The sequence below is a fragment of the Manacus vitellinus genome, unplaced genomic scaffold (assembly GCF_001715985.3).
Source record: "Manacus vitellinus isolate BGI_N305 unplaced genomic scaffold, ASM171598v3 scaffold_86_pilon, whole genome shotgun sequence".
NCBI lineage: Eukaryota > Metazoa > Chordata > Aves > Passeriformes > Pipridae > Manacus > Manacus vitellinus.
Window position 1 is genome coordinate 206,579 of NW_021940851.1, and position 11,629 is coordinate 218,207.

An 11,629-nucleotide genomic window follows, 5' to 3' on the forward strand; every position below is an offset into this window, starting at 1 on the left:
ACCTTCCTGTGCTGGGGACCCCAGAGCTGGAGGCAGCTCTGCAGGTGGGGTCTCACCTGAGTGGGGCAGAGGGGCAGAATCACCTCCCTCCCTTGCTGCCCACAGCGCTCTCAGAGTAGTAAAGGAGACTGAGATTTGACTTTTAAAAAGAGGCAGAGTTCCTCTCTGACTACTTTGTCCATTGCTATGAGCAATTGCATGCAGGAGTCTCTGATTTTAATGACAGCTTTGAACACTTCAAGTGACCAGAAATCTTGATTTTGTCTTTTTGGTAGTCCTCCATTGCCTAGTGTTCCGTTGGCAGGCCATGATTTTTGGAATAACCACTGGTTCTTCCATCAGGCTGAGCTTAGTCTTCACTGTTGAACATTCTCTGACATTGGACACCTATTTCTCTGCCTTTTGTAGCTCTACTGGTTTGCCATTCTCAGACTTTCCTATTTATTGCCTGATTAATGTGAAAACATCTTTGCCTTTCTGGTAAGAGTAAGGGAATTAATGTGGTTGAGCAGGAAACATGGAATCATAGAATGTTGGAATCGTGGAATGGTTTGAGTTGGAAGGGCCCTTAAAGATCATCCAGTTCCACTCCCCTGCCATGGGCAGGGACACCTTCCACTAACCCAGTTGCTCCAAGCCCCATCCAACCTGGCCTTGGACCCTTCCTGAGGTCCAGGGGCAGCCACAGCTTCTCTGGGCAACTTCCAGTGCCTCAATAGTGAGCACCAGACAAGGGTGATAGACCATCCGCCAGGAAGGATGAGAAGGACTTTCTTATTTTACACACAGTTTGTGAGAGAAATTACTCATCTCATCCAGGGGAATATGTTGAATAAGAACATGACACGAGCCAGAGCACCTGTGCAATATCAACAATAGCCCATAAATGCTGGCTGACCTCAAAAGAATAGAATCTAAACTGCTCTGAGCTGGGCCCACAAAAGGTACTCTGGACTTTGGTGCCAGACACTGCACATGCCAAGGGGTCAGTGGCCATGTGTGCTGACCTCAGACACGATAATTTTCATAGTAGATTCACAGAAATGTCTGCTCTGAACCTCCAACTCGAGCTTTTCTGGAAGCCAAAAGCCTGGTAAAAGACTAATCAGGCAGGAGCAGGGATGTGTAACAGCAGAGTCTCCTTATTCCAGAATCCTGCTTTCAATGCCAGGCATTTGCAGTAGAGGTGGCTCTGAATTAGTACTGACTCCAAGCAGGTAGTAAACAACTTTTGTAATCCAATGTGGGATCTGCAGCCTATAACAAAAGGCAGAAGATGTTGATAATCAAGTGTCTCCACACATCTTTGCAGGTTCAGAATGCACATTACCAAGCCAAGGCTCCCCTGTGCTTCAAATGGAGATAAATTCAGCAAAGCAGATGTAAAAATGGCATTTTGGAGCCTGTAGTGGTAAATTCTGTGAGGAAATGGGTTGGAATCCAAGGCAAAAACTACAAGGTCGAATGACTACCAAGAATGGAGTCACAGGGTTTGTTTTTTTTTAAATTGGAGTTATCAGCTTTGTTCTCCATCCTCCATAACAAAAGGGCCAAGAATCAGAAATGAATGGGAATGTTTTCACAAAGCCTTACTCAGACTGATTTCTTGCAGCTGTACAGGCTCCAAAGAAATTAAAACAGTAGAATGTTATTTTTATCAAGTTGGATTAGAAGGCAATGTTGAAGCAGGTAACATGAAAAAACAAGGTATCATCCTTGCAGCCTCTTTTCTAATCATAAACACACCTCATTGCACATCTTTTCTGGTGAAAAACTGCTGCTGAAATAAATCTAAATCCCACACATGCTCTCTCTGAAATTATATTTATGATTCTGTGGGTGCAAATAAGTAATCTGGTCCTTGAAGAGACTTGCCAAGTCAGTGTTTATTGAACATCCCAATGAGCACTAGCAAAGCTTTCAGCTGAGTGAATGGACAATCCTGCAGTGATTTCACCAGGGTAGGATCAGCTCCCAATTCCTTTCTTTTCCAGAAAAAAAAACCAAAAACAAACAGATCTATTCTCTGTAATAATGACTGCTTACAGTTGGTGGTGGGTCATAAAAGGCTCCACTTTTTTCCTGCAAACAAGACAGGGAACAAAAATTGCCACCTGGTGCCGCCAAATATTCCCCAGGTGGGTGCAGTGCTAGGGAGGTTTGTGGGCACAGCAAATGAGAGGTGAAGATCCCTCACAAAAAGGAAATCTTAGACCTTCCAAGCTCCTGCTCAACGTAAAAGTTGCCCTCATCCTGCCAGGAAAGTGGGGAATGACAAGAATCACAGTCAAAACAATGTCTGTTCCACATTTATATATGTGGACAGAAGCCCATGAGAGCAATTTTTAGGTTATAAATGATTTTTGAAATCAGGGCATTTTCAATGAATTTGCATACAAAACCTTCACAAGTGTGTTACAAGACATAAAATTACTAAATTACAGTGAGACATCCACTCTGAGCTCTCTAGATCAGCTGGTGTCACAAAAAGGTCAGTTATAATTTGTAATATTCTCTGTCGAAACTCCTAATTATTTTGGAGATCATACCAGAACTCTAATAAAGTAGGCAATCAAAACAGACTTGCAGCATTTAAATTGGGCAAGAGGGCCCTTTTCATACCTATTTTTGCTTTGTATTTGTAAAATATTTGTACATGCACAAGCATTTGTACCATGACAACCTTTCTGAAGCACGACAATAATCACATTAATGATAAAATGATTGCTTGAGGATTACAGTGATGTGTTACAGTCACAGCCTCAAAAGACATGAGAGCACGTCCTGTACAGCTCCTATTTTGTTGTTGGCACTGGGTTTGTGTTATTCTACTGGCTCTAATTAAAAAATATGTGCTTGGAAACCCTGGATTGTGCCTTTCTAATGCTGCTCTGGAAGAGACAAGACCAGGACAACGACACTGGTCGCAATTTTAATAGGAAATAAAATGTTCCTGAGCACTGGTACACGACTCCCTGTGTGGTAAAATCCCTAGAAAAGCCCCTGGTGTGGTTTTGACCAGTACACAGAATTCCTGGCTACATTTCAGGTGTTAGCATGGGACACAGGTTATTCCTAAAAGGCAGATTGTGTGAGATTTAACCTGGAAAGAGCAGAGTTCAGTAATACAAGTGTGGGCTGTCCCACTCCATTCAGCCTCCCTGCTAAAAAACGGGCCTGGGCACATTTAATTTGCTAATAAAGCCACAGCCAGTATACAAGTGAACTATTCAGGGACTTATTTAGGAGAACTCCTTGTCATTTGCTGGAAAATTAAAGAACTCACTGAAATGAATGCCTTGTGTGTATTTGCCTAAGAGACCAACCAAACAAGACTACTCTAAGTTGGCCTAAATTAGCACATTTTTGCTACCTGGCCATTGTGTGGAAACAAACATTATGTTTACTGGGAGATGAGGAAATATTCAGAAATACCTTTTTTTTGTCCTTTTTGCAGTGCAGATTAATAACACGTAGATATTTTTGTCGTGAAGAAAAGCAGAGAGAGTAAAAATAGCTCTCAAGTGAGACTGCTGCTATTCACTCCCCTGTTCCTTGGAACCATGACAGCCATTATATAACCAAAAAGGAAAAAAATCAGATGAAATAAACAGCAGAAGCTAATTGGGTTGATATCAAGTAAAAATATAATTAGCCAAAGTATTTTGTGGCGAAGGCGCTCGACAGTATGTGGCTGTTCCTCAGCCTTAGTGGGGAACAGGGATCCTGCCATGTGTTCAAAACTTATTCATCAAGCATTTCCATGGAAACACACAGATGCATAATCTTTGGATCGCTTATTTTGGGAATTGCTGCTCCCAAGGTTCAGTCTGGAGCGAGGGCTTGGCCCAGGAGAGGGTGAATGGGCCTGTGATTCTGATCTAGAAACCTCCCCATAAAGGAATTTATGGGGTCTCGTGGTGGCAGAATTTGGGTGAGGGGAGGAGTAAAAGGGCATCTTGCAAAAAGAGAAAAAGACTGAAAACTTGACTTTAATTTTTCCTCTCAGAGGCTGCCTGGGAGCTGGGAAATGACAGCACTGGGAAGAGCCTGGAGAGTTTGCAAAATGGGCAAAAGCCCCCCAGGAAGACCAAGGTGTCTGCATGAGTGTTGTGTGAATGCTGTAATGAGAGATTTTGGTTAAACACAGAAGTCCCTGGGTTTGGCTGTCCCTCTCTTTGGGGGTCAGCAGATGTGCTGTGAAAGTCAGGGCAGGCTGGTTATGATGCACAAGGGCTTAATCAACCCAAAACGTTTTGAAAGCATGAATAAAATTTGGGTTATGAGTAAAAGGTGCTTCACTCCTTTAAGTATTTCTACAGGAAATAAGTACTGTATGAAAGCAGTCATGGTGTGGCATGTGGGCATCCCTGGAAGGGGTTGTGCCTTCAGATTTCTCCTGATCCCAGGAATAAAATCAGCCCTGCTGGGCCTTTAATATAATCTCTGGTAAGAGATGCTCAGGCAGGGAGGTCTAGGACATGGCTGTCTTTAATAGCAAGGTCAGGAGTAAGGTGTATTTCCAAAGGCAAGAGGACATTCCTAAGCCTGCCAGAGCTCCAGAAATGTTTGGATGACACTTTAAGGCATGTGGTGTGACTCTTGGGGATGGTCCTGTGCAGGGCTAAGGGTTGGACTCAGTGATCCCTGTGGGTCCCTTCCAGCTCAGCATATTCTGGGATTCTGGGAAACCTTGTCTCTGTGTTCTCCTTGTCTCTGTGACCAGGGGGGGGAAACAAATTATTCATAATGCCTTAAAAATAATTAACTACATTATACCAGCATTGCTAGCCTAACATAAAGCCTCAAAAGCCAGAGCCTTCATAGGCTGTTCATAATTATTTGAGGGGTCTATTGCTGCAGTGATGTGATAACTCCTGTGGACTGAAATTTCCTCAGGCACAATGGAGAGTTCAGCGTAAAGTGTGAAGCCTTAACTTCAAATTTTCTGGCTTTGCCTTAAGTCTGCCTCACCAGGTCCCTGCAATGCCTTTTGATTGTGTTTTTGTCCTGCATTATCCAGCATTAGTGATAATGCAAGGAGGCACACTGTCACCCACTGGGGTGAGTTCTCTCGGGACTGACGGCCCCGTGACACGACTTCCAGTGCTGCCGCTGCCTTCAGCCTCAATAATGCTCCCCTTAGACACAGCATAAGCTGAGGAGGTGACACAGGGTGGGGCTCACAGTCTAAAAACCCAGAATTGCTCTCAGGTTTCCGTGCTGCTGTCGGCCTTGGAGCCTTTCCTTGAACAGAGAGATGTGATGGGGCTGAAGACAGGCTTGGTTGGCAGTGGGACAGGCCAGAAGGAGAGACAACACTTATTTCCCCCTGGATATTCCAGTCACCCCTAAAATTTCACAAGGGTCTGTGATCTTTCTCTACAGGAATGAGCCTGAGCATCTTGAAAAAGCAACAGGTGCTGTGAGACTCCCCCACAGATGATCTGCTACATAACACACGTTTGTAAGAGAGAGTAAAATGCTCTTTGAGCCCCACTGACCCACCAAGAGCAGCCCCTTCACAACAGCACATCACTGCTGCTCTTTAGAACAGATGTTGGGAAGGAATTCCTTCCCTGTGAGGGTGATGAGGCCCTGGCCCAGGTTGCCCAGAGAAGCTGTGGCTGCCCCTGGATCCCTGGAAGTGTCCAAGGCCAGGTTGGATAAACTTGGAGCAACCTGGGCTAGTGGAAGGTGTCCCTGCCCATGGCAGGGGGTGGCACTGGATGATCTTTAAGGTCCTTTCCCACCCAAACCATTCTGTGGTTCTGTGATTCTGTATTCAGAGCTTAACAATTAGGCAGAGACAGCAGAAGACTTTTCCCTTTACAGTCTGGCAGAAGAATGACAGCAGTTACTCAGAAGGGAGAGAAAAAGGGGTTCAAGAGCTGAAATTTTAGCAGGAAGAAGCCCCAGAAGGCAGAAGGATTTCCAGTAAAAGTCAGCAATTACCCCAGACTTCACCATGCCCTCAGCTTCTTGCAAAACACATTCAACGAAAGCACTCTCCTCCTCAGTAAACTCACTTTTTTTCTTGCACATAAATGAAATGAAGCTATTTATCCCAAAATGCTGGGAAAATAATTTAAAAAAAATCAGTTACTGTCATTTTTGGGGGTTAAATTCTTGTAAGACTCTCACAGGGGAATGGTGTTTAGTCCCATACCATTAGAAGGTACACTCAAATAAAGGCCACAGGCTTGCAAAATTCAAATGAAATCTGAAGTACTGTAGGTTTTACATTTGCTGGGAGAAGGACACATAATTCCCTGTCTTGTTATCAGCAAGACATTGATTTTCTGTGGAAGTGTGCTTGAATTGCTCTTGGAATAAATTACACTGTAGCCCAACTTTTCTTTAACAAGAGTAGGATTGGGTCTTTCTGAAAATTGTTGGCTTTTTTTTTGAACTCTTAGTACTTATTTAATACTTTCCCCTCAGCAATGCAATTGATGGGAAAAAATAGCTCAGCAGTGGCTCATTTTCTCTGCTCACCCCCAAGTGAATCCATTTCCTCATTTCTATCTGTTATCTCCTTCAGATCTTTCTTGGTGCATAAGAAACCTCATTCATTAAACTGCAAAGGGGGGCAGGAATATCTGTTTAATTCTTGCAGCAGTTAAGTATGGATGGATGGAATTTAAATATCAGGATGAGCTGATAGATAGGAAACAAGAGTTTGCCTTCATTGTATTTCTGTTCAGCAATAAACTGAGGATGTTTGATGTCATTTGTGTTGTGCATCTAATAGGTTAGAAAAGAAAAAGGATGATAATTTTATTGATTAATAGCAATTTCATGCCTGTAATAATACAGGAAGAAGTCGTGTATTGACTTAGAGAAATAATAAGGAAAAATAATGCCTGCCTTTCCCTTGTTTGTTTGTTTTCCACGGCAGCCAACGTCCTGGAAGAAGACTCAATGGAGCAGGACATAGAGAGCCCTGTCACTATTCATCAACCAAAGTTGCCCAAACAAGCTAGAGAGGATCTGCCAAAACACCTAAGCAAAGAATGTGCCAAGAGGAAAATCCAGAGGTACGTTAGGAAAGATGGGAAATGCAACGTCCACCACGGGAACGTCAGAGAGACCTACCGTTACCTGACGGACATCTTCACCACCTTGGTGGATCTCAAGTGGAGGTTCAACCTGCTGATCTTTGTCATGGTTTACACTGTGACCTGGCTGTTCTTTGGAATGATCTGGTGGCTGATTGCCTACATGAGAGGAGATATGGATCACATAGGGGACAGCACGTGGACCCCCTGCGTCAGCAACCTCAATGGGTTTGTCTCAGCCTTTTTATTCTCAATCGAGACCGAAACCACCATTGGGTATGGTTACCGGGTCATCACGGACAAGTGTCCCGAGGGCATTATCCTGCTCTTAGTGCAGTCGGTTTTAGGTTCTATCGTCAACGCTTTCATGGTTGGCTGCATGTTTGTGAAAATATCCCAACCCAAGAAGAGGGCAGAAACCTTGGTGTTCTCCACAAACGCAGTCATTTCCATGCGGGATGGAAAGCTGTGTCTGATGTTCCGAGTAGGAGACCTTAGGAATTCCCACATTGTAGAGGCATCAATACGAGCCAAGTTGATCAAATCCAAACAGACAAAGGAGGGGGAATTTATACCACTCAACCAGACAGATATCAACGTAGGTTATTACACAGGGGATGATCGTCTCTTTTTGGTTTCACCACTGATCATCAGCCATGAGATTAACCAGCAGAGTCCTTTCTGGGAGATTTCCAAAGCCCAGTTGCCCAAAGAGGAGCTAGAAATTGTTGTAATCCTAGAAGGAATGGTGGAGGCAACAGGTAACATTTCTTATACTTTGTATAAGGTAAATGCTTTCATTTTAGCAAGGAAAATCAGTGGGGTTTTGCTTCACTTTAAAGGAGTCACTTCAACAGTCATTCCATTTGAAAAAGGCATCTGTTATCTGGTTAGCTCCAAAATTAAAAACATGCCCAGTTTAATTGTCTGTTCCACCTTGCCTAATGGAATTAGTGTTGTTCCTGCTCTGTTTGGAAAATGGGATAGCATTTCTCATTTTCTAAATCTTTCACCTGGTGACCTGCCATTCTGTTGCAGGAGCAACTCAACCACTAGGACCCTGTGGGATAAAATTGCTTAGACAAAAAAACAAAAAAAATAAAAATTCAATACAAAACTCTGTTTATGATTCACATGGAAGCACCATAGTCCTGCTGCTTCCAATCCCCCGTGGGTAACTCCAGAACAACTGCCTGCCATGTGGCATTCCCAGGCTGTTTGGATCCGGTAGGAAGTGATGATGTGTTTGGTTGTCGCCTTTTTTTTTTTTCTTTCTTGCTTGTTTGCTTGGTTTTGCTTTAACTTGTAACGTGGGGCTTGTTCTGCTTTAGCTCACGGAGGATCTGTCTGATTCTGTGTCTCACTGAGGCCCCCTACACACCCCAGGAATGTACAGAACCCCAAAAGCTGGGATTTGTGTAAATAAGGCATGTTGTGCCACGGGAGCCTTGTGGAGATGCTGTTTGGTCCTTACCTACAATTACACAGCACAACACCAGCAATCACTCCATGCAGAGAAAACAGTGCTTGGAATTCGCAGCAAATGGACTCATAAAGTAATGTTTGTTCTTTGCATTAAAGCCAGAGTAACAGGGGGATGTTTTATCTCTAAAATTGGTGTGTTTCCCACAATCAGAGTGCTGGTACACTTGTTCTAGAAGCTGGAGGTATTTTTATTTATGTCAATAACAACATCAATGTCTGAAATGAGTAAATATAATCAATACAAGGGAATGGTGATTATGAAATTAAGAAACTATGTGCTTGGGGAGAAAACACTGATGTAGAAATATAAGAAGTATAAAAATATAAAAATATAGAGGTATAAGAATGAGATTTGCTGTTATTCCCCATGACTGCAGCAAAACCCGGGAAAGTTTGAGGATGTGGATCACACAGCTCTGCCAGAGGCACAACCTTTTCAACCCTGACTCACGTTTTGCAGCTGGAGCCAGGAAGTAAAGAGCAGTCTCTTACTAGAACATGTGTATGTGTTTCACACATCTATTATGTGGTGGCAGAAGAAAACTGCATTTGTCACCATGTAATAAACGTGTAAAAAAAAAAAAAAGAAAGAAAAAGAGAAAGAAAAAGAAAAAATTGAAAGGAACTTGGCAGAGAACTTGAAGTGGTAAGTGCAAGGCTTCCAGATTTTCCAGGAAGTAGGTGGTACTGAAGAGAAATCAAGATGAAATGTTTAGTGTTCCTGGTATGTGCAGCAGTCACAGAGATTTCAAACATCTGCATCACCTTCGGGTGAGATGAGGAGGAAATTGCTGTTTATGAGCTGAAACCACCTTGAAATCTCTGAATTGCAGCTGAGGGAACTTGACATCCTGAAAGGGGAGGTGGATATTTTCAGGTTTGCTGAACACCATGTTTTTCCAGGGAAATGATTGACAAGCAGTGGAAGAATAAAAAATGTCTCACCAAAACCCACCTACAGAGATCAAAAGACGAGAACACTTCTGCAGTGCAGCAAATGTGGCTTTGTTGTCTTAAACCTCTCACTCTTTCCCTGTTTAACCCTTCTTTCCTCACCTCATCTTCCCCCCTGCACACCCACACGGCTCTCTGGGGTGTCCTTTGCTGCTCCAACACTGACCACATCCTCCTCTCAGCCATTATCAGCCTCCTCTGGAGGGGACTCCCCCTCACACTGCTTGGGCTGCCAAAATTGAAGATAAAAATCAAATCTGTCGTTGTCTCAAACCCTTGGAGTCCACACGAAGGAAGAAAACCAAAGGCAGTGGTTTGGAAACCCACTGAAGCCATCCAGGATTAAAGTGTTTCCCTGGCACTGGATGGATGGGCCCATTTCCCAGTTTAAACTGCTCTGGTTTGCTCTGTTTGGGTAGGGTCTCCTACTGCATGACTTATGGGGACAGGGCATCAAAAATGTCATAATTAGCAGCACAGTTTCTGAGACGTGTTTGTGCAGAAGTAGCTGCTTGTTCTGTGCTTTGGGTCACTTTTGTTGAAGGTACAATCAGGCCAATCTATGAAAATTAGGCATTTTCCGTCTTTTAATTTACAAATATTTACAAATTACGTCCCAGCAAACTCTGAAAACCAGTTTAGGCCATCATATGTTCTACATTTCCTTCTTGATGTAGAGCGAGGGTAGCAAAAGAAGCTGCTCAAAGCAACAATCTCCAACCCTTGAACCCATCACCCCTTCCAACACTGATCAAAGTCTTGGGATATAAATTATTAAAGCTGGAGCCAAGAAACTGTGATGACAGATATGGAAATATCATTTAGTGTCACTGGTGATGAATCAAAACCAGACTGGGATCATTAGATTACATTATTCATTATTATATTACAATATTACATTATCAGAAAAGCCACTCCCAAGTTTGGTCAGTGAAAACAACCCTTTATCTATTTTCAGAGCTTCCCCACTCTGGGAGCAGATATACCTTCCATGAGAAATAAAAATGGAAAATTATAAGTATAAACATTTGCTATCATTGTTATTAATTATTTATATTATTCTGTTTAAATATATATGTATTTATATAATATTTTCCACCTTAGGGGCTCCAAAACCACACCTACCTGTGTATGAAACACAACTCTTTATGTATTGTCGTGTGAACTCTTCATCATATGTTAGGACAGGAAATTAGGAATAATGCATTTTACTAAATGAAATTAAACTAACTAACCAAACTCAAATTCAGCAGAAAGTTCAAATCAAGGAGGCTTTAATTCCCCTTGGAAGCATTGCCATAATTTCCTGAGAAGAAAAAAGGAAGTCAATGTGTCTTTACTAAGGCACACACCAAAATATTACTCTGGGAAGAGTATGAAGATCACTTTGAGGGCAGAATCTTCAGCAAGGCACTTCCAAAAAGCATGAAGTCAATCTGACTCCTCCAGACAGCATCACCAAAAACTCAAAATAAGACTCTTTTAAAAAACTACTTGTTACAGATCCTTTCAATAGGCAATTTTCTGTATTTATTTATTTATTTACAACCACGTTCAAAAATATCTTTTCGGGTTCAAAGGGTAACAGTTTTGCAAAGATTTGCTTCTGTGCTTTCCCCTCAAGGGTCCAGAAAAAAACCCCAGTTTTGGGACAACACAATCATGGGGTGAAGTACATCAGGCTGCCGTGAAGCAACGGGTGAACCTCCAGGAGTGGGGGGCAAAAGTAGCTGAAGGGCTCAGCTGTTATTTCCACATTTTGCTGCCATTTCTGAGGCATTTCTGCTTCTTTTAGTGCCACACTTTTAGTGCCACGCTCCTCCCGTGGCATTGCCAGAGCAGCCTCACACCAGCAAAGCTTGTCCCACACTTATGCAGGACTAAAAAGCAGGATTCTGAAGGGCAAAGGAATCCTGGAGGGCATCGGGAAGAGCGTTCCCAGAAGGACAGGGAGGGGATCCTGCCCCTCTGCCCAGCCCTGGGAGGCACATCTGGGTCCAGCTTGGGCTCCTCAGGACAGCAGGGACATGGAGCTGCTGGAAGATGATTCTCCTGTGGAGATGCCGAAGGGATGGAGCATCTCTGGGAGCAGCAAAGGCTGAGGGAGCTGGGGCTGTTCAGCCTCCAGA

The 11,629-nt window shown here is 43.1% G+C and overlaps 1 protein-coding gene across 1 annotated transcript in view; it reads left to right on the plus strand.

Annotated features, from left to right (window-relative positions):
- The window catches only part of KCNJ6 (potassium voltage-gated channel subfamily J member 6), a 118,322-nt gene that overhangs the window by 71,869 nt on the left and 34,824 nt on the right, over window positions 1-11,629 (plus strand). Inside the window, exon 2 of the mRNA XM_008931240.3 lies at window positions 6,902-7,822. Within this exon, the coding sequence (XP_008929488.2) occupies window positions 6,902-7,822 (921 nt within the window). The remainder of the gene's footprint in view (window positions 1-6,901; window positions 7,823-11,629) is intronic.